Below are 20,934 nucleotides of genomic sequence, written 5' to 3'. Positions count from 1 at the left end.
TGCTAGAGGATAGCAACTCCCTTCTTCACCCCAATTTGCTTTCTAGTGGGAGCTCGCGAAGGTCGCCCCCGGGGTGTCCCTCTCCTAGTACAGTGTCACTGCACCCGCTAGCGGTGCGCTCAGGCAGTCCAAAAGAGAGCTGCCTGGAGGTAGCTCTCCAGTCAGGGCAGGGACTCCGCCACACCCCGCCGCAGCTGAAGCCAAGTCTGGCAATGGCTGAGGGGCTCCTTGGAGGAAGAGAAGTTGCAACTGAGCGAGACACCCTAGGGCGTCTGCAGGTGTGCAACTTTGCCAGATGCACAGGAGCGCGCCCCCAGCCCCAGCTTTTTGGACCGGATCCTGCTGTTGGGACCCGTCAGCCGCGGGGATCTGGCCAGCCCCGGGAGCGCAGCGGTCGTAGGTAGCGCGCACCTGCGGCCAGAGGGCCCTTGGGGAACTTAGTCTTCCTACCCCACCTCGAAGGTCCCTCAGTCAGCGTCCCGCCGGTCCCGCGGCACCTGCTGCGCCCTTCTCACGCTTCACGGATCTACAGCCTCCCCACCTCGGGAAAACTACACTCTCCGTCTCCCCCTGGGTTGCCTGTCCTAGGGACGTGCGAAGGCGGGAGAAGAGGGCGATAGAAAGGGGGTGGGGACGTGGAAAGACAGTCCCAGCCTTCCCCGCCCGCCACCCCCACCCCAACTCGGCAGCCGTCACGTGGTGCCTGGAGTGGGAGGTGGGGAGAAGAGGCGAGACTTTTGGGGTGCTCTGGATCGCCAGCAGTGCCTCCAGTCTCAGCCGACAACTCCGGAGACGCGGCGCTCTGCCCCGGAGAGCAATTGAGAGGTACTGCGACCCGCAGTCGGGGGCCCCAGCGCGGGCGATGCGGGCACCGCTGGCGGCACCTGCGGCTCCTCTCGGCTGCGACGGTCGCCTCGGCGACAGCAGCGCAAACCACAGAAGCCTCAGCAGCCACAGCCGCTGCAGCCCGGGCAGCGGTCGCTGCCTCTGAGGCTCTCGCCCGCTCCCGGCCCAGAGGCTCCGGGAGGATGTGGATCCTCGGCATCGCAGCAGCATTTTGCGGACTGTTCTTGCTTCAAGGTAAGAAGAAGAGGCCCGCAGCCCAGCCAAGGGCGCTCACAGCTTCTACCCGCCTGTCCCTTGGCCCGGGGCTGCGCAGAGATTGCTCAACCGGAGTTTGGCGGTGGCTGGTGCCCAGAGGCTCTAGGTGGGAAAGTCTCCAAGTCCGGAGCTGCGGGAGGAGGGGCAGGAGACGCGGATTTGCAGGATTCGAGCTGCAGAAGCACGAGCTGCACCTGTCGTAAGAAGGGCTGGGGAGGCGGGAAGGTCCGAACGATAGCGGAGCCTCGGAGAGGGAGTGGGGACTGATAGCCCCCAACCCGACCAAGTTGTCAGGCGTCTCCAACAACCCGTGGGAGTGGCGCCGCCGACTGGTGAGCGGCTCTTGGGGCAGCCTGTGGCTGGGGCGCGCCGGGTCTGTGTTCCTGCGCTTGGAGCGCAGCGGATCTGGGGTTGGGAAGTGCGAGTTTGGGAACCTGGCTCGCTTGTGCGGGAGCAGAAGGAGTTAGGTCTAATCTGGAGCTCGCAAATCCAAGCGAAGCAGCCAGGCTGGAGCGATAAAGATGCAAAATCGTCTCGCTCTTTCTTTCCAGTACGCAACCGCGTTCTGAGAGAGCTGTGCAGACCTGGGACCTCGACCCGGGACCCTAGCCAAAAGGTTGCTATGATAGGCAAGAAGAAAGGGCTGTGGTGTAGTGTCCCGGGGTACACACACGCGCGCGCGCGCACACACACGCCCTCTCCAGTCACCGTGGCCACACACCTGCTGCTTCGGACCCGTCCCGAGACTTGGGGCGCCGTAGCACTTGGTGCCTGGTGCTCCCTCCAGGGTTCCCGGGTGGTCGCGTAGGGAGTCTCGGAGCGACAGCATAGGAATGCTGACTTTAAAAAATTAAGTGAAACTAAGAAGGCGTCTGCAAGTGCAATCGCGAATGGTGCGAAAACAGTAATTAAGCAATTTGTAACCAATTAACAATTAGGCAAATCCTTCGGTGTAGACTGGAGCTGACGCTTGTGTCTGGAGCTACTTCGCTCTCCGGATTGTATACTCTTCCTTGGAACTTCCACGTGGAAGGGCCAGGTGTGGTGTACCGGCTCTTTTTTACAGGAGTGTGGGTCCAGGTGTAGCGGGTAGAATTCCACTTTATTCTGTGGGGTTCTGGGTGCCCGCGCCGCCCCCTGCCGGCCTCAGTGCCACGGTGGCCTTACTCGGAAACCCTAAGAACGCCGAGCACTAGCACCCCAGCGACTGGATCAGTGCCAAAGGTCGTGGTATCTATTCCTGGTATCCCGGGTGGTCTTTGTAGGGACTGAATCTGAATCCCTCTGCCTCTGTCCCACAGGCTTTGCGCTGCAAATCCAGTGTTACCAGTGTGAAGAATTCCAGCTGAACAACGACTGCTCCTCCCCGGAATTCATCGTGAATTGTACGGTGAACGTTCAGGACATGTGTCAGAAAGAAGTGATGGAGCAAAGTGCGGGTAGGAGTCCGGCAGCCTTCTCTGTCTCCTCTGAAGCCTGGGTCACGGGTGGAAAGTGAGGGAACCATTCAATGACAGGAAAGGAACTGACTTTGATTTAATGGATACACACTGGTTATCACAGACTTACTTTCGCAATGCTGGGAAAATGAAGTGTTCCAAGTTACTTTAATCTCATCAGACTTAATTACCAGGGCTTCCCCTCAAGGGACGTGGGCAGAAAGTGCATTTAATGACTGTCTCTCTTTATTTATTCCTCTCACCTCGCTCTGCTAAAAGCTGAACAGGAGGCTGGAAAATATACAGACCCCCAGTTCTGCTTGGACAGCTAGACAGTACCCTGTAGCAACGTCAACCTAAAATATGAAGCTAGTTGAAGTTCCCAAAGGTCAGAGCTTGAAAAAATGTGTTTTGTCATAAAGCCACACTATATTTCTTTGAAGAACATTACAGGATCTTTATTTAATTTTAGAACTAATGCATCACATTCCAGGCACAAATTGCCAAGATCTTTCAAAGGAATGTGGTTCCCAGTGCCACAAGCTCAGTGGCCAGCTGGCTGGCTGATGAGATGGCCTTGGCATTATGCAAGGGGAGAAGGGGGTCTCATGAGACCAAACCTCCTTATTCACTCCAACTGACCAGAGTCTTCTCACTGAGGTAGAACTCCCCAGTCCCTGCCAACATTCTTATCAGAAATCAAAGCTCCTGAAAAAGCAACTAGAATTTGGTGGAAATAATGAAACTGTAGTTTTGATTCTAAGGTCAAACCCGTAAACAGAATTTTCCATTTTAAGAATATTGACTAAATGGGAAATGGCATCATGTGGCAAATACTACTGACTGAACCAAAGCCCTGCCACTCTTTAGTTTGCTGAGCTGCACTGCCCACAGAACATGATGAAGGGATCTAACTGCTAAATGACCTCCTTAACCCCTGACAAATCCAAGCAAGGCATAGGCAAGGCATAGGGTCTGAGGCCAGCTCCTTGGGAAAGTAGTTTCTCCTCAGAGAAGGGCCTGGAGATGCCCTGTTGCTAACTACACAGTTATTTGAGGAGCAGATGTCTCCATAGTATGCTATGATGTGGGGTGTGTGTGTGTGTGTGTGTGTGTGTGTGTGTGTGTGGTTTTAAAGCCTGTTCTCTGTTGGTCCTTATCAGCCTGTGTGTGGATTCTTGCCACTGCTACCAAAGTCCCTTTTTGGGAAATCTGAGATACAATCGCTCTCAAGAATAACCTATCCCAAGATGAGCAACATGATTCGTTTGTCATATGGGATTTGGCTATTGAAAAAGTAAAACAAAACAAAAGTTAGTGATGATTCTTTAGTCAAGATTGATATAGGTGGTTTTGACAAGTTGTTTCTTTTCTACATGTTTTCTTCCTGAGCATTGTCCCTGAGCAAAAGTATACCACCCTTCTACCAAAGGGACTGCTGTGAACCATTCTGAACACTTTGTTACTTTAGAATATTTGCAGCTTTCTTCCAGGCAGTAGATTAGAACCAGAAAAAAGGGGGTTGTGTACTGGGGACACATTAGGAACTTCTTCTGAATCTTCGACGCCACTGCTTACCTTGTGGTATCATGTTTTATAACCTGGGATATGGTGGAGCTAAGGTGAGAGAAAGGTATGAACCAAATTCCACCCAGAAGAGATATCCTTTTTCTAAGAGATATTCCTTCCTCTCTAAAAGTATACCTAAGATAAATACCACACACTTCATTTTCAAAGTGCTGTGTTTTGTCTGCTTCATTCTCTTCTCCAGACTCCACTGTAAAAAGGCAGAGCAGACATTAAAACACTACCTTATCCATGAAAAATTTTAGTCATAAGTGCCTGGCCTGAAGTTGCTATTAGCTTGGTCCAGGTGAGTGCCTTGTCTCCAAACCACGTTCCTCTGGCCATATGTCCTGGCCAAGGGGTAGCCAGAGACTGAAGTGATGAAGTAGTCTCAGTTGTGAAGTCTGAGAAACACACAGTTGGTGAGGGCAAAGGAAAAACCATTTTCTGGAGGGGAAACTGCGAGTCCTGTGCACATGGAAACAGGGCATTCAATAGAAAGCAGCCAAATGTGCATTCTGCATCAAAAGGTGTTGGGAGGCAGGAGGAGTTGATGGTTCAAAGCACTTCCATTTTCATCACCATGTAATTGTTAGAGACCAATCAATGTAAGCACTATTAACCCTTCTCTTACTGACTGCAATGGAGAGCCAAACTGGAACTGAGTGTGAAGTGACCACAGTGCAGTGCAGTCATCCTGTTAACAAGAGCTCCCTTTTGGTGTGTGCCCTGTGCCTCCGGCTCTTCCGTCCCGGCAGTGGGCTCTAAGTGGAGTATCCCCAGCAACCTGGGAGTCCTCTTTTGAGGCCACAACCCACCAGAATTTAATTTTTCTTTAGGGTCAACTTCTCCACTCTAGCAAAAGTAATGCCTGTTCAATGATACTATTAGGAATCAAAGTCAGGACTTTTGTTTGTGTGATCAGTAACACATTGTTCTGAGAATCTTTGTGTATTAGAGCTGAAAGGGCCCAGTGACTCCTAGTTAAGGGCACATGGAGGACTCTTCCTAGGAGTTCTGTTCAAATACACCTGTCTGGGTCAGTCCTCCTTCACACACCCCCACTAGAAGCCAGGTCCCTAAGCTGTGGTATACCGGACCATGGGTCTTTTGTAAGTTCTACAGGTGACTCTGGTCTCTTATAAGCTCCCCAAGTGACTCTGGGATGTGCCTAAGTTGTGAACTGCTGATCTGAGCCCTCCTTTAATTGTTATGGAGGAAAAGAAGGGTCAGAAGAGTTGGATGTCTGATCCGAGTCCACCAGCCAGCTGTTAGTAAAGGGCACCTGCTTTGGGCCAGCACCTCATATAGTAAAATATGCTGCCAGGTTTGCCTTGAAAGATAATCCAGACAGAGTCCTAAAGATTCAGACAATTTTTATGTCTGCTAAATTCACCTGAACGGACATTGTGAATAAGCTAAGTGAACAGGCCACAAAGTGGTTATTGAAATAATATGGGAACTCACGAGAAGATTTTTAGTTTGAGTGCTCTGTGGACTGGCATTTTTCATAAGTACTATAGAAAAGCCAGAGTTGTAAGTGGACTAAGAGATTTTAATAAACCAAGCAAGTTTGACATTAAGCAGTAATGAAAGACATTTTCTTTCCAAAAAAAATACCAGCGATGCAATATGTCCAGGCCTTCAGTTAGTCCTTTCTGGATTAAAGTCTGCAAACTCAGCTCTTTGGGTTTTGAGGCAAGTACATTTAATTTTCAACTGGGAAGTACATTTAAAATTAACCTTTACCTGTTCCCCAGTGTGGCATTCCTATCAGGTGCTGAGATATTATTTTCAACTGCTCTCTATCCCCTTGGTCATTTCTGGAGCAATAGGCACAGCTGTGGGGAAAGGGGCCTTTGGTTCTGCCTCTTCCATTGTCCTTACTGATTGATATTTAAGTGATTACATAAGGAATGACTTGTTCTCACTAGCTCTACACTTAATGAGTTCATAGCTACTTACCAGAGCCCTTTATAGTGACATTTCTTTTGCTCTTGCTTTTCACACACTCTGAAAAATATTTCAAATATTGATTTGCATTTAATAGAAGTGCCCCCATCCCATTTGAATTTTTAAAACCAAGGTGTAAAGAATGAAAATTTGCATTTGTTTGACAGTGTAGTCTTATAATTAGAGTGTTTCCTCTTGACTAGATACAGTGAAAGGGGTATAATTTAATTTTTATAGACTAGCCAATTTCTGCCCTTAGTAAAATATAGTTCTGTCAGTGAGCAAAATGTTACAGGTTCTCCTAAACCTTATTTAAAAGTTAAATGCAGTATATTGAGAGAAAGTTCATGGTCTGAATCAGTAACCTAATTGATCTCTTCACCCATCCTTTGCAACATGCATTAATCTATTTGTCTGTTTTGCAATACAATAGTTACTGATTTATATGCCATGTTGCCTCTGCATTATGGCTGTATAAGCAATGGTGACCTCCTATTTGGATTAGTTAGTTGCTCCTTAAGTTGAACAGTGATGGTTCCATGCCTCGAATAGGTTAATTTTATGCCCTATTTTCTAATGAGCTAAATAAGGGACAGCAAGTGAGAACTTGATGTCCCTAAAATAATCAGTCATCCACTCAGAAAGAAATGGAAAGCTAACCATGGCTTATGTTTTCTTAAGTCTATGCTCTGCTTAATTTTATCAGAATTTAAAATATTAGGCTCTAACAGATTCATAGATAGAGAACAGACAGACTGTTGTTGGAGGTGGGGGCTGGGTGGAGGAACTGAGCAAAAATAGACAAAGAACTCATGGGTGGGGTTGTGAGGGGGAGGAGGGTATGGGGGGATAAATAGTGGTGGAGGGAGACTTGGGGTGGTGAACACATAGTACAGTGTATAGATGATGTGTTATAAAGTCATGAACCTGAAACTTGTATAATTTTGTTAACCTGTCATCCCAGTAAATTCAAATATATATATTAGGTAATATTTTGTCATTGGGGTGGGTTTGGCAGGCAGAAGTGCCACTCTGGTAATCAATACTATGTCATAGTCCATTTACACTGGGACTTTTTCCACTCACACACAGCATGCCCATGTTGGTGTGTATATTTTTACATGTGTGTCTGTACAGATGCTCTTCAGCTTACAATGGGGTTGTGTTCTGATTAACCCATTGTAAGTTAAAAATATCGTTAAGTTGAAAATGCATTTAATACACCTCATCTACCAAACATCATAGCGTAGCTACTTGGTTTCTACAGAATGTGTATTGCTTTTGTACCATCAAAAGTAAAAAAACAAACAAAAAACCCTAAGTTGGACCATAAGTTAGGGACTGACCGTCCATATATATTTGCATATACATATGTGATTCTTGTACAAAAAATGAAATTAAGTTCCCCTTCTTTTCAGATGTTCAGAATGTTAACTACTTTTCCTGGTTGTATTTTAGGCATGAAGACATTAGATGTTAGACATTTCTAACATCTTCTTGTTGCAGAACAACTTCTTTAGGCTTTTCCCTTTACATCTGTTAATCTTCCAGGGTCTCCTGCCTGCCCCATAGCATTTCTTCTCCTCCCAGTGCTCTCCTGTCAGCTCACTTTTAGACACCCCACTTCCATCCCTTACTTTCTTACGCTCAAATCCATTTTAAGTCAATCAGATGGGCTATGGACTATACTCTAAGAATAAAGCAAAAGATAAAAATAAAAATTTGCCATATTTCAACTTTGCCAAGACTTCAACAGGTTTAAGAACTTTAAAGTAAAAAGATTCAGATGTCAGGAAAGATATCCTTGAGTGTTAACATCAGCCCAGCAAAAAAGATTTCCATGTCAACTTCAATAAAGCTGTGAATTACAGAGGAAGAGATTCTGTGCAGTGAATGTCAATATCACTGCTTCCTTTCTGTTGGGACCCAACACCTTTCTCTTCGGGGCAAGACATTCTCCAATTAGTTTGTTCACTTCATTTTGTAGAAGCATCCATCTTTCATGTGGAGGGCATAACTGGCTTCTGAGGAAGTGTTTGGAGGGTGAACTTCAAATGTCTTTGGTCCCTTGGCCTCTCCAGTAAGTGGAGCATTTGTTTATGTTAACTTTCCAGCTGAATAAGCAGCCACAGATGACCTTGCATCTTCATAGATGAACTGTTTGCAGATTTATCTGGCTCTTTCATAACACAAATTCCTCCCACTACGGTTTCATGAAAGCTTCCCTCATTGATGGTTTTCCTAATGAGTTTGAACAGACAGGCTTCAAAGCTAGGGCTTCTTCCCAAGTGAAAGGAGAAACAAAGTATAGAAACAAAACACTGTTTCCTTTGAGCTTTGCAAAGGAAATCTGCTTCCCTTATATATTCCTGAAACAAGAAGATCTGAATCTCCAGTCTGCTTCCTCTGCCTCTCTCTCCCTCCCTGCCTCTCCTTCCTCCCTGCCTCTCCTTCCTTCCTGCCTCTCCTTCCTTCCTTCCTGCCTCTCCTTCCTTCCTTCCTTCCTTCCTTCCTTCCTTCCTTCCTTCCTTCCTTCTTTCTTTCTTTCTTTCTTTCTTTCTTTCTTTCTTTCTTTCTTTCTTTCTTTCTTTCTTTCTTTCTTTCTTTCTCTCTTTCATACTTCTGGAATGGTTGACTGATTTAAGCTCTAACAAACTAGGTTGTACTAAAAGGTTTATTAGCATACTATATGGAAGGATGCAACAACCCAAGCCCTATTTTTGTTGTCAAATGGAATGCCTATTCAGCTTCATTAGGGACAAAACACTCATGTTCCTGGCTTCCCATGCTTGGTATCTTTGAAGAGGTTACTTAACATCCCAGGAACTTAGCTTCTGCCTCTAAAAAATGTAGAAGCAGGCCATCTGTTTTCTTGTGAGGTAGAGAAAGACAGTGAGAATAACCATCTTAACGAATTAATCCTAAAAAGGGAAACCTGCAGAAATCTCACCAGGAGCTGCTTCATCCACTATCCACGCCTGCCGCGGGAGCCAGGGCCAGATAGCTTCACCTAAGTTGCTTTGCACACTACTTCATTTCTCAGACGGAAGGAGTTCTTGAATTCAGCCTTTAATTCCTTATAGTTAGCCCAGAAGGCTCCCAGTGAGATAATATCCTCCCCTGGCAGTTGGTGAATCTGAGATGCAGAGAGGTTCAGCGATTTGCTCAAGACCACACAGCCAGTGGGACTGAAATTCAAACCCTTTTCCTTCCCCAGGATTTTTTCCTGTTATTATAATGACATTCTATATATTTTTCTTCCTTTTATTTTTAATAACAATTTTATTTAGATATAATTTATATGTATAAAATTCACCCTCTTAAAGTATATATTCAGTGATTTTTAATATATTCAAAGTTGTGAGTGTAATTAAATTGCAGATATATTTCTAATTCTAGAACATTTTCTTTAGCCCAAGAAGAAGCCCTGTGCTTGTTAGCAGTCACTAATTTGGAAACCACTGATCTATTTCTATCTCTGTGGATTTGCCTATCCTGGGCATTTCCTATTAATGGAATCACACAATGTGTGGCCTTTGTGACTGACTTCTTTCACTTAAGATAATGTTTTCAAGGTTCATCCATTTCACTTCCTATGTTCAGATACATCTTTCCCTTTGCTTGTGTGGGGATCTGAAGAGGAAAACTCAGGTTTGGCAAATCCCTGAATTTTAGAGTGGGGTGGAATGGGGCATGCTGTGAACCTTGGAACTTTATTGACTAATTAGCCAATTTGTTGAGCTGAACTAAAAGCCTGTGCCAAGAGCAGGTCATTCCAGTGAGTTGAATGAAATTTATGTTAATCGAGCATCTGCTCCGTGCCAAGCACTGCTCTTCCCATCCATTGCCTCTCTGTCTACTGCCATCTATTAGAGTGGATGTGCTTTTCAGTGAAGGGATCTTGAGTTGGTTTATGTGAACCACAAGAATCCTTGGGTACCTGGATGGGTCAGTCCTGATTCCTGAAGCTCTTATCAGTGATCCCAGCTGCCCATCCCAACATCTGGCTTCATCCATAGGCCACAGCCCTCAAGAATCATTTACAATAGCCAAGACATAGAAACAATACAAGTGCCTATCAGTAGATGAGTGGATAAAAAAGCAGTGATACATATATACTACAATGGGATATTACTTGGCCATAGAAAAGAATGGAATTTTACTGTTTGTGGGAGCACGGATGGACCTAGAGGGTATTGTGCTCAGTGAAATAAGTCACTCAGAGACAGGCAGATACTATATGATTTCACTTATATGTGGACTGTAAAGAAAAAATAAATGAATAAACAAAATTGAAACAGACTGATAGACGCAAGAGTAGACTGGTGGTTGCTGGAGGGAGGGGGGTTGGGGCACTGGGTGAAAGAGGTGAAGGGGTTAATAAGTACAAGTTTGTAGTTACACAGTAGTCACTGGGATATAAAGTACAACACAGGGAATATAGTCAATAATATTGTAATAACTATGGTGTCAGGTAGGTACTAGAAGTATTGGGGGAACACTTTGTGAAGCATATGATTGTCTAACCACTGCTATACACTTGAAACCAATAAAAAATAATATTGAAAGTAAAAAATGAATCAGGCACCTCTTATTCTAAGGGGAATCTTAATTTATAACTTTAAAGTGAGAAAACTGTGGAGCAGAAAGGAGTTTTCTTTCCTAAGGGCTTAAACAGCACGATCAGTCCATTTCTTTCTTCCCTTGAGAGGTCTTATGGGTAGAACAGGTTCAGAGGTATTCTGGGAGAGATTTTTGTTAAAGAGCTGTGACTCTGGTACAAGTTGATCATCTATAATGAGCACTCAGGGAATATGCAGAAATCTAGCCTTTTTTTCCCCAAGCCTTGATTATACCCTTTATGTAGGCAGAACTCTTTACTCCTCTAAAGGAAGGAAATCTCTTTTCTTTGTTATTCTCTTCTTAAAAGCTAAGGTAGATTCTTTCTTGCTCTGTAGTTTTCATTGCGGTAAAAGGGGTTATATTTCAGGAGGAGGACAGTTGCAAGTAAAAGACAGAGTGTTTCTTTCCTGGGCACTCCACAAAAGGCCATATCCATAACTAGGCATCTCAATAAAATCTGTGATGAATCAGCTTGCAACTAAACAAAAGACTTATGATATATGCCACTTATTCGGGCTCTCTGTGGTAAACTGTGTGTTGTGGCTACATTGTGATTCAGAAACTGTTTTCACAGACCAGAGCTATAGGCCTGCCACAAAAATTGTTAACACATGCAATACCTGACTAGTCAGGGGCCCTCACCTCTTTTCCCTTAGATTGTCAAATAAAAGTGACAATAGCCAACACAACAATAGCAGTTTGTTGTGAATGAATAAAAATTATACCTGATTATTGTTTGATTGACAAAATATATAACATATTTTTGGTGTGTCACAGAATTTTAGTAATTGTCTATGTGTGCCATGAGATGAAACGGTTGAAAATCGCTGCTATGAGGCATGTTCTCTTTTAAATAAATTGCTTCCAATCTCCTGATTGCCTCCACTAGTTCAAAGCAAACCAGGAGATGAACTGAAGTGAGTGCTTTAAATAAGGTGAAACCACAGAGAGTTAGTAATAAATTGCTTTTTTTGGAAGGGGTTTACATATAAGAAAGCCATGATGTTTCAAGATGTTGATTTGAGCTTTATGACTTTGTGAATCGAGAGAGGAATCCAGATACAAAAGTGATGAAGTGTTGTATTATTTTAAGGATGTTGTGATACTTGGTCCAGTGCATTTCATTTCTCACTGGACATGGACAATAGCTTTTTATGTTTTTCTATTTCTTGGGCTTGTTCAGGAGAGCAGAGGGATGCCTGGAGACAGTGCTAGAGGCAGGTGGCGCCAGGCGTGCGCTCAGCCCTCCGCAGTCCGTGCGTGCAGTACTCAGCATGAATACAAATGTGCAGAGCAGTTCTCTCTCCCTCTTCTGAGGCTTCTTCAGAGAGCATCAGTGGAAGCAGGTGTATTATGTGATGCTGGGTGATGGGTTTTATACACTGTTTTATTGCTTATGCAAAATCTAGCAAACTGCTTGGGTCTCCGGGTCTTTTTCAGAGAATCTATTGAGAAATAACAAGGCTAGGCAGGTTGACTAGTTTTCCACCCAGTGAAAACATCCAGATTAGTAGTGCAAAGGGATCCTGGCTTCAAAGTGAGCCCAAAATGTTTTCTAGCCGTTCCCTCCCTGCCTTAAGAGGGAAAAGCAGAAAGTGGGAGGAGACAAACCTGGGAGTAAAGTGTTAGCTAACTTTTTTGAATAGCAGAACAACTTTTGACTGAGCTTACAACTGGTGGTTAGAAGGAAAAGAAGGATAAAGCAAGTCAGACACAGCAGTTTTACCTAAGAGTGGGTTAAAATCTAAAAAGACTAGAATAACCCTTGTGAAACCTGGGTCTGTGAGTAAAAGCCAGCTGGAGGCCCTGTTTACCGACACCTATTGAGAGGCATTGCTAGACTCGACTTTTCTGGTGTAGGTGATGACAGGATAACAAAAGGATGTTCTGATGGTTCTATCTGTTCAGTGTTCTCCAGCCAGCATTTTGCTGGCCCCAGTTCTTTCAGTGTTTTAGAGAATCTTTTCCTGATGAAATCAAACTACAGCTTGATTCACCTGAGTTCATTCATGGTTTTCATTTCTGTATACCGACTCTTGAAAGGACATATGCCCATCTGTCTGTCTGTCTCTCTGTCTGTCTTTGTTTCTCCACCTCTCCCCCCTTTCTTTTTACTTCCTCCCTTCTCTTTCACACATGCATGCACACATGATCATCCCCTTGTTGGTATGCAGACCCTCAATAAATATAGGCTGAAGGAGTATACTTAAAGAAATCAAGTTTCAAGCTAAAACAGATTTGTCAGCAATTTAAAAATATATCAGAAATTAGGGAGCTTAAATATCTAGTATAAGAAGAAAATAAATATAAGTTTAATATACCTTAAACTTACTCTTTAGTTAAACTAGAAATACCAACTAACCCCTGTTAGCAACAGCTGTCATTTAAAGAACAACTCTGAACTATAAGCCCCCAAATTTTTCTAGTTTGTCAGCTTGCTTTCCAGGTGGCTTGGCTGTGCTTTTGAAGAGGTGTGTTTTCTGGAAACACACACATACACCAACCTAACTTGGTAGTCCACTCAGCTGGGGAACAGGTCACCTGCCCCCCAGAACTGTCTTGGTCATGAACTTCCTTAAGAAGAAAGGAAATCCCCCCACATAGTCATACTCTCCCAGCAAACCTCTGCCCCCCCAGGCCTTTGCCACACAGGAGAGGCAAGTTAAATGTACAAGTGGTTACGTTCCATAACAAAGAGACAATCCAGACTTTCAGCTGGCAAATGTCTTGTATTTCTAGACAGTTTAGTTTGGGCTAATTAAACCACAGAGGGAAGTGGGGGTGGGGAGACACTATGTTTTTGCTCTCTTACTGTCTGTCATACACTTACACTGTTTCACTGGACTGCAAGATTCCATCTCTTGCTTGTATGCTTTCCCCGTTTATTGAATATTGTTAATATCATTGCCGTAAAACCAGGTGCTGGTCTCATGTTGAAGCCTAAGGAGCTCTGCCTGCAGTGGCCTCTGGGAATCAAGGAGCATGTGGTCCATCCCCTTTCTTAGTCCATGGGGCAGAGCTTCAAAAGAGTATTCACCAGGTGCCCAATTCCTTTGTGTTCTGGCCTCCACCCTAGGCCCCACCTTCTCTGTCACTTAAGAGCATTTTTACTGCAAGTAACAAGGACTTAAACCGTAAACACATTTATTGTTTACCTGACAAGAGAGTGATCTTGGGGTTATTATCACAGCTCAGTGATGTCATCAGAAAACATAGGCTCTCTCCATTTTCCTACTCACTTTCCTAAGCATGTTTGCTTTTTCTCTGGAAGTTGTTGCCTCTTGGTCACAAGATAGCTAATTATATTCAAGTTAAATGGAAGGGGGAGCAGCAAAGAGCTTTTTTCTTCAGTTTTTCCTTTAACGAGAAAACAAAAGTTCTCTTCTGAGAGAATTCTGCTTGTTTTTCATTGGTCAGAACATTGTCCCATGGCCACTACTTGCTCTAAGGAAGAGGCAAAGGGTGGCTATTGGGTGGCTGACTGAAAGCATCTGCCAAATCACCTTTTGAGAAATCCCTGCACAAAACTCGAAAATTTCCAGCACAGTTCTTCCAGGGACCCCTAGAGAAAGAGCAGGAAAGATTTGCTGTCCTGAACATCACCCGCCCTTTTGCCTAAAACAAACACTGAATGCTTCATCATGAATCACTGTCACAGTTTGGAAAGGGAAAGTAACACATATATTAGCAAGTAATGTCTTGAAGTTTAATTCAAGATGTACATGACATTCTACATTTTTTGTTCAACAAATACGAAGATGTGGGTATAGCTACATTTTAGTGGAAGGATATTTTCTATAGATGAGAACTCCATGTTCATGGTGACAAATACAAGGGTGCTTTGGGTTAAATACATAGATATTCTCACCTCATCCCATCTGGAGCCATTAAGCCACCTAGAACTGTATTTTTCCCACATTTGGATGAATTTGTATGCAAGAAGCTGATTATGAATCTTCGTGCTCCACTGTTAATCTTACCATTTCAGAAAAATAATCTGATAGACTTCAAGATTAAAAATGCAAGAGTACTTTTATAAATCATTGAACGGCACTGTTAGTATTGAGATAATAAGTCATAAATATCTATTCCCCCAAACCCCTGTGGCAAACTGGGGGACAAAGACACCAACAGGGGAAAAGCAAGTGACTGTGCAGAAACCTTTCTGACTTAGAAAGTTATAAATGAGCAGAGAAGTCCAAATCTAATGTGAAACTAAAGTAAAAGTAATAATTGGCAATCATGCATTATGGCTTGGTTGTTTGCTTGCCGTAATTAAGTTGGCATCAGCAGTTAACAGCCTTGAAAATTAAACTCAACAACAACAACAAAAACTTTGGGAAAGGGTAATCAAAGGCTTCTGAATAATGAAATCAACACATCCCTACTATGAGGAAAGAGAATGTTCTTGTGGAATCTTGTTTCATGTCTGTTTGTTGTTGTGGCCATGGTTTTAACAGACACATTTATCTTTACTCTTACTGGTCATTGCAACTCCTTAACATTCCTCTCAATTTCTGGTCTATTAGTTAGGCTGGAGTGGTCTCATGGCTTAGCCTCAGTATGGACATGCAGTGCAGAACTTGGTAATTCACTTTTTTGGGATGAGGGACTTTTAAAAATTGGTTGTTAGGATTCTTGTTTGTTTTTTGTAGCCATCTGCAGCTCAAATTGAGGGGGCTTCTCTGGCTTTTAAAATATTCACATCTGTGGGAAAGGCAAAGTAGTTAAGAGCCAGGACACAGAACTGTCCAGAAAAGAACTACCTTCCAGCTCTTCTCCTCTTTTTGTGCCTGTTAAGTGTGGAGCCCACAATGGCAGTCATAAGGCACGTTTATAGATAAGCCTTTTCTTCCTGAGGTGTTCCCATTACAATGCAGAGACTGTCAAAATTCTTTACACGGTGTTCTTTAAGGAAAAAAAAAAGTATATGGGAAATGATTGGAGAGCCTCCTTCTTGTACTTTCTTTCAAAGCTCAGTGAAAATGCATATAGCTCATTCCAGTTACCTGTTTCCAAGCATTTTTTCTTTGAGGAGCCATTGCTAGTCCTGCGTAGAATGTTTATTGTGATATAATCAGAATTCTGGTGCAGTAAGTGTTGATTGTTTTTTGAGGAGAGGAAGATTAGTCTTACTCCCAAGATGGGCATTCACACAAGTAGCAGTTTGCTGTGGAATTGTGACTTTAAAACTAAATTACATAACATGGGGTGAAACATAATGGACTATTAAAGGCTTTGTTTAGAAATTGCCATCTCTGTACCAGTGTAGAGAGCAAAGGCAAAGAAAACTACTGGAAAAGATAAATGCATGATAACCCATAAAGAGGAGAAAACACGTGCTTTATGCCTCTGTTTTAATTGACCATTGGGGCAGAGAATGAAGTGAGAAAACTAGGGGAAAAACTTACTTCAGAAGCATGCATAGAGCAAGAAGGTCATAATAGAGCTGTACCCCATACTCTCTGGGATGGACCAAAATTGCGTGTACACAGGTAGGGGCATGGTGGGCACAGTGCTCCACATCATTTTTTTTTTGACCCAATACAGCTCAACTCACCCAGCAAAAACAGTGTTAAGTAGTTATTGTTTTCGATTCACAAAGTCCAGAGGATATTTGGAATAGAAGATTAGTTAGAAAGTACTTCCTAACCCCACAGAGAATCACCACCACAGAATGAAATTCTAAGACACGGTGCAAACTAAAGCAAATGGAACCTGGTGCAGTCTAGAGAATGCCCAGTGTCTATGAGTCTTTTTCTTACCCAGGTACTGAGAAAATTAAGAAACAAAACAAGGAACAAGGAAAATGAGGCCAAAAATGTCACCATTATTAGTAAGAAAGACGAGACTGGAGGGAATAACATTGAGGTGAAAATCAAAGGGAGTTCCAAATTAGCATCTTCAAATTAGGTGGTTTGCCTAAAGACAAGGCCAGATAGGGGAAGTTTCCTACTCTGAGGAGCAGAACAGAACACCTGTTTGCTATAAGCTACTCAATCCCAAGAAGGAAAAGGGGATGACCAATGTGTGCCCAGTTTATTCTTCCCATATTTACTAATCAGATGTCACTCCACCTCCCTTGGAGAAGAGGGAATAGAGAGGTCAAGAGAGTCGGGAGTTACACTAATTGAGTTCCTTTCCTATGGAAGGAAATACCAAGATTGGGGAAAACTATTCCCCAATTAATCTTCCTTCAAGCCCATCACACTAAAAGTCATTTCAGGAGCCCCCAAGGCTTCTGTGGCATGAATGAAGTAGTTAAATAGCACAGATGTTTGGGGCTAAATCTGTCACATAGACCCTCATAATATTGGTCATCAGCATGAGCAATGGCCAGGCATGTTTCTGTGAAGCATTTCTTTGGGAAAACAGAAAAATGATAATGACTTGTCTGTCACCCATACCAGTATTTTTTTTATTTTGAAATAATTTTAAACTTATCGAAAAGCTGCAAAAATAGTACAGAGTTTTCATATACCCTTTACTTAGCTTCCAATAGTGTTAATAACTTGCATGACCATGGTATAATGATAAACTACATCATACTATTATATCATAGTATAATTATAAAATAAGAATTAACATTGGTGCAATACTATTAGTCAAACCATGGTTTATATTTGGATTTCACCAGTTTTTCCTTTTTCTGTTCCAGGATTCTAACCAGGATCCCACATTGCATTTTACTGTCATGTCTCCTTATTCTCCTTTAATCTCTGCCAGTTCCTAGTTCTTTCTTTGTCTTTTGTGATCTCGACATTTTTGGAAAGGACAGGTCTGCCTTTTGTACATTGTCCCTCAGTTTGAGTTGGCCTGATTTTTTTCTCATTATCAACATACACATGTTTAAACCTGTAAAGAATTTTTATAAAAATGTATTTGAGCCCAACAGAGGATACACCTGAAAGCAAGATTTCAGTAGATTGAGATAAATGCTTCCTAGAATAATACTTTTCAGCTTCTTTTTATGCATTTGCCAGTAAAGAAGAAATGTGAGGAAGATTATATGACAGTGGGAGGAAGCTAAGTAGGGATCAGATTACAGGACAGTTAAGATTATGTGCTCTCCTAACTGTGGAAGGGAGGGGGCTGGGTGAATGGAGTGGAGGGATTGAGGAAAATAATAATAATAAAGGGAATAAACTGATGGACATGGACAACAGTGTTGTTTGCTGGGAGAAGAGGGAATGCAGGGAGGCAAAAGAGGGTATAGGGACATTAATGGTGATGTACAGAGACTTGACTTGGGGTGGTGAACACAGTATAGTGTACAGGTGATATGTTGTGGAACTGTGCACCTGAAACCTATATAACTTTGTTAACCAATAGAATAACAAAATTTATAAATTTAATGGGTATCAACCCAATAAATTTAATAAGAAGAGGGAAAAAGATTGTGTGCCCTCTTGAAGGGACTGAAAGGGAGCATTTCAAATGTGTTGAGATGTACACAAACCATAGACAAGACTTGCTTAAGGCAGAGATAAGACTTTCAGTAAAGAAGTTGCATGCTTGGTGTATGGCTACACACCATGACCTGCCCAGCTAGGAATGCATGATCAGATCACCCTGTGAGGTTACTTTCCATAGAACCCCTTTTTTGTCCACCTCATGGTTAGACTGAGGCTACAAGAACACTCAGAAGTGATGTGTCATCACTTCTCAGTGCATCACATCAGGGGATGCGAGATGTTAATGTCTCATTACTGGTAATGATAACTTAGATTGTTTCACTAAGATGGTGTCTATTGAGTTTCCCCACTGTAAAGGAACTGTTTTCCCCCTTTTAATTCATAAATAAATTGAAGGAAATAATTTTAAACTATACAAATATACTGTTTCCTCCTCAAACTGTGCTCAGTAATTTCAGCATCTGTTGGTGGATATTTCCACCAATTATAACTGTAGTATTCTGATTTTAATTTCAATTTTTCTCAATCCTTCTGCATTTATCACTTAAAATTCTTCTGTAAGGAAGTGCTGTGCCTTCTCCTCCGAAACATTTACTTATTAAGTTACTGATTTATGTCAGTATGAACTCATGGATATTCACTTTATTCCATGGATTCTAATACAGAACTATTGTTATTTATTTTTTTATTCCAATTGCTCCAGCTATCCACTGGCAGGTTGACATCTGTGTCTTTTCAACCTGACTCATTTTTTAACACTTTTTTTTAATACTTCCAGGTTCATCTTGAATTATCATCTCCCATCCCTACCCCTACCCCCAGCCTACCATGGGCTGGCAGAGTCATAGATGCTTTGCATTCATTATCATCTTAACCCTCATCCTTAATCCTTGTAGTCTGGCAGGTGGGTATTTTCTCCATTCTTGAAAGTATAAACTGAGGCGTAGAGAAACTAAGTGCATTGTTCAATTCTCTCCAGCAAAAATTCTAGTCTGGGTCTGTTGGAGTCTGGGGTTCATGTTCTTGCCACTGAGTAAAAAGTTATTTCAGAAGCAAAATGAAATGTGGACATTATCTACTTCAGCTTCCTCTACTGTGTCTCAGAGATAAGGAAATTGGGGCCAATAAGTGAGAAGATCAAGATTTCTTCAAGACCCAAACTTGATGGGAGAAATTAATGAAAGACCCTGATCTTCTGGCACTCAGCCTAATATTTCTTTACATTCTAACATTGTTAGTAATTCTTCCCAGGTGGTTTTCATTGGTAAAATGGCTAACAATTTCAATTCATTATTAAAAGTTTTTTTGCTTACCTTATGATCAAATATCATTTTCTGTTGTGTTTGCTAGCAACTATGAATTTGAGTTTTGAGCCTAAGTGTCATGTTCCTAGGTCAAGAAATAATATATCAAAGAAGTGAAAAATAGCCCTTCACACCACTAAATACCTTCTTAGTAAGTAATGTTGTCACACTCTCATATTATCTCTTGGGCAATATAAATTTATTTGAAAATGGTGTTTTCTGTAAGAAACAAAATTATTAATTTTTTTCTTCTTAATGTTTTTAAGAATACTTAGAAAACCATAACATTTCTAAAAGTACATCTAGAAAATTATAATTAAGCTTAGAGGGACAAGTTGCCACATCAGTATTTATAGACATGTACCACTTAATAATGGGGATAACATTCTGAGAAATGCATCATTAAGTGATTTTGTTCTGTGAATAACATAGAGTATACTTACATAAACCTAGATGGTCTAGCCTAGGCTACATGGTATAGCCTATTGCTCTAGGATACAAGCCTATACAGCCTGTTACTGTACAAAATGATGAAAATGATGCAATGAAGAGACGTAGTAAACATAAGATGTATGAGGCTGTTGCCAGCATAACACACATATTGTTTGAAAGCAAATTATTTTTTATAAGTAGAAAGAGTATACTCCAGATAGTGATAAAATAGTACATACATAAACCAGTAACAGTAATTTATTTTCATTATTAATTATTATGTACTATACATAATTATGTGTGTTATACTTTTATATGACCAGCAGCATAATAGGTTTTTTAATACCAGTATCACCTCAGACACATAAGTAATGTGTTGTACTGTGATGTCACAGTGGCCATGTCTTCACTAGGCATAGGGATTTTTCAAATGTAATATAATCTTGTGAGACCACCATCATATGTGTGGTACATCATGCACTGAAACATCATTATGGAATGTATGACTATATATTGTGCCTTAAGAGGTTCCCTTGCTTGTTGAAAGCAGAAAATAAGACAGAACAACAGTGAAGCCCAGGCAACACTCTGGATTCACCATGGTTAAAGCAAGAACATTACAGGAAACAAGACCTGCTGAAACTGAAGAGGCTTCTTATAAAAATGGAGTTGCTTCGGATTATGTGGAGTCACTGAAGAAAGGACCCAGAAACATGTAACAGGGAAGTCAGAGATAAATGATTCCTAGAGACAGCTGCACTGATACAGAACCTGGGCATGGGTTGGTGGGGTGTGCTTCAGTTTTCCTGCAGGGTTTTGGCTTTAAGTATAACAGCCATAAGACTTCTAAATGCAAGTCTTACTCAACAGAATTTCATGCTGCCCAATTCAGCTGGTGGCTCCAACCTTTCCTTCCTTTTCTAATTTTTCCCTTCTAGCTGTGGTCATGTCTCCTATAAGAGTGTACCTACTGCTTTCCACCCCTGTGGATTCCAAGCCAGTTTCAGGGTTTATATATGCTATGAAGAACATACTTTGTAAAATGAAAAACAGTTCAATTAAAAATATTTTAAAATATGGAGAAAAGATTCTACAAATCTA

At 42.2% G+C, this 20,934-nt stretch overlaps 1 protein-coding gene across 2 annotated transcripts in view; it reads left to right on the top strand.

Annotated features, from left to right (window-relative positions):
- Window positions 1-745: 745 nt before the first annotated feature.
- LYPD1 (LY6/PLAUR domain containing 1) overlaps window positions 746-20,934 on the top strand; it is a 37,855-nt gene continuing 17,666 nt past the window's right edge. Inside the window, exons 1-3 of one of the 2 annotated variants that reach the window (XM_045826266.1) lie at window positions 746-923; window positions 1,042-1,080; window positions 2,403-2,540. In XM_045826266.1, the coding sequence (XP_045682222.1) occupies window positions 863-923; window positions 1,042-1,080; window positions 2,403-2,540 (238 nt within the window). In that variant the 5' untranslated portion in view covers window positions 746-862. Of the gene's footprint in view, window positions 1,081-2,402; window positions 2,541-20,934 lie in introns of both variants that reach the window. The other variant, XM_045826265.1, reaches the window with a different exon arrangement.

Source organism: Phyllostomus hastatus, unplaced genomic scaffold (genome assembly GCF_019186645.2).
Source record: "Phyllostomus hastatus isolate PE091 unplaced genomic scaffold, TTU_PhHast_1.1 phas_scaffold_60, whole genome shotgun sequence".
NCBI classification, from domain to species: Eukaryota; Metazoa; Chordata; class Mammalia; order Chiroptera; family Phyllostomidae; genus Phyllostomus; species Phyllostomus hastatus.
This window is presented reverse-complemented; position numbering and strand designations above follow the sequence as displayed.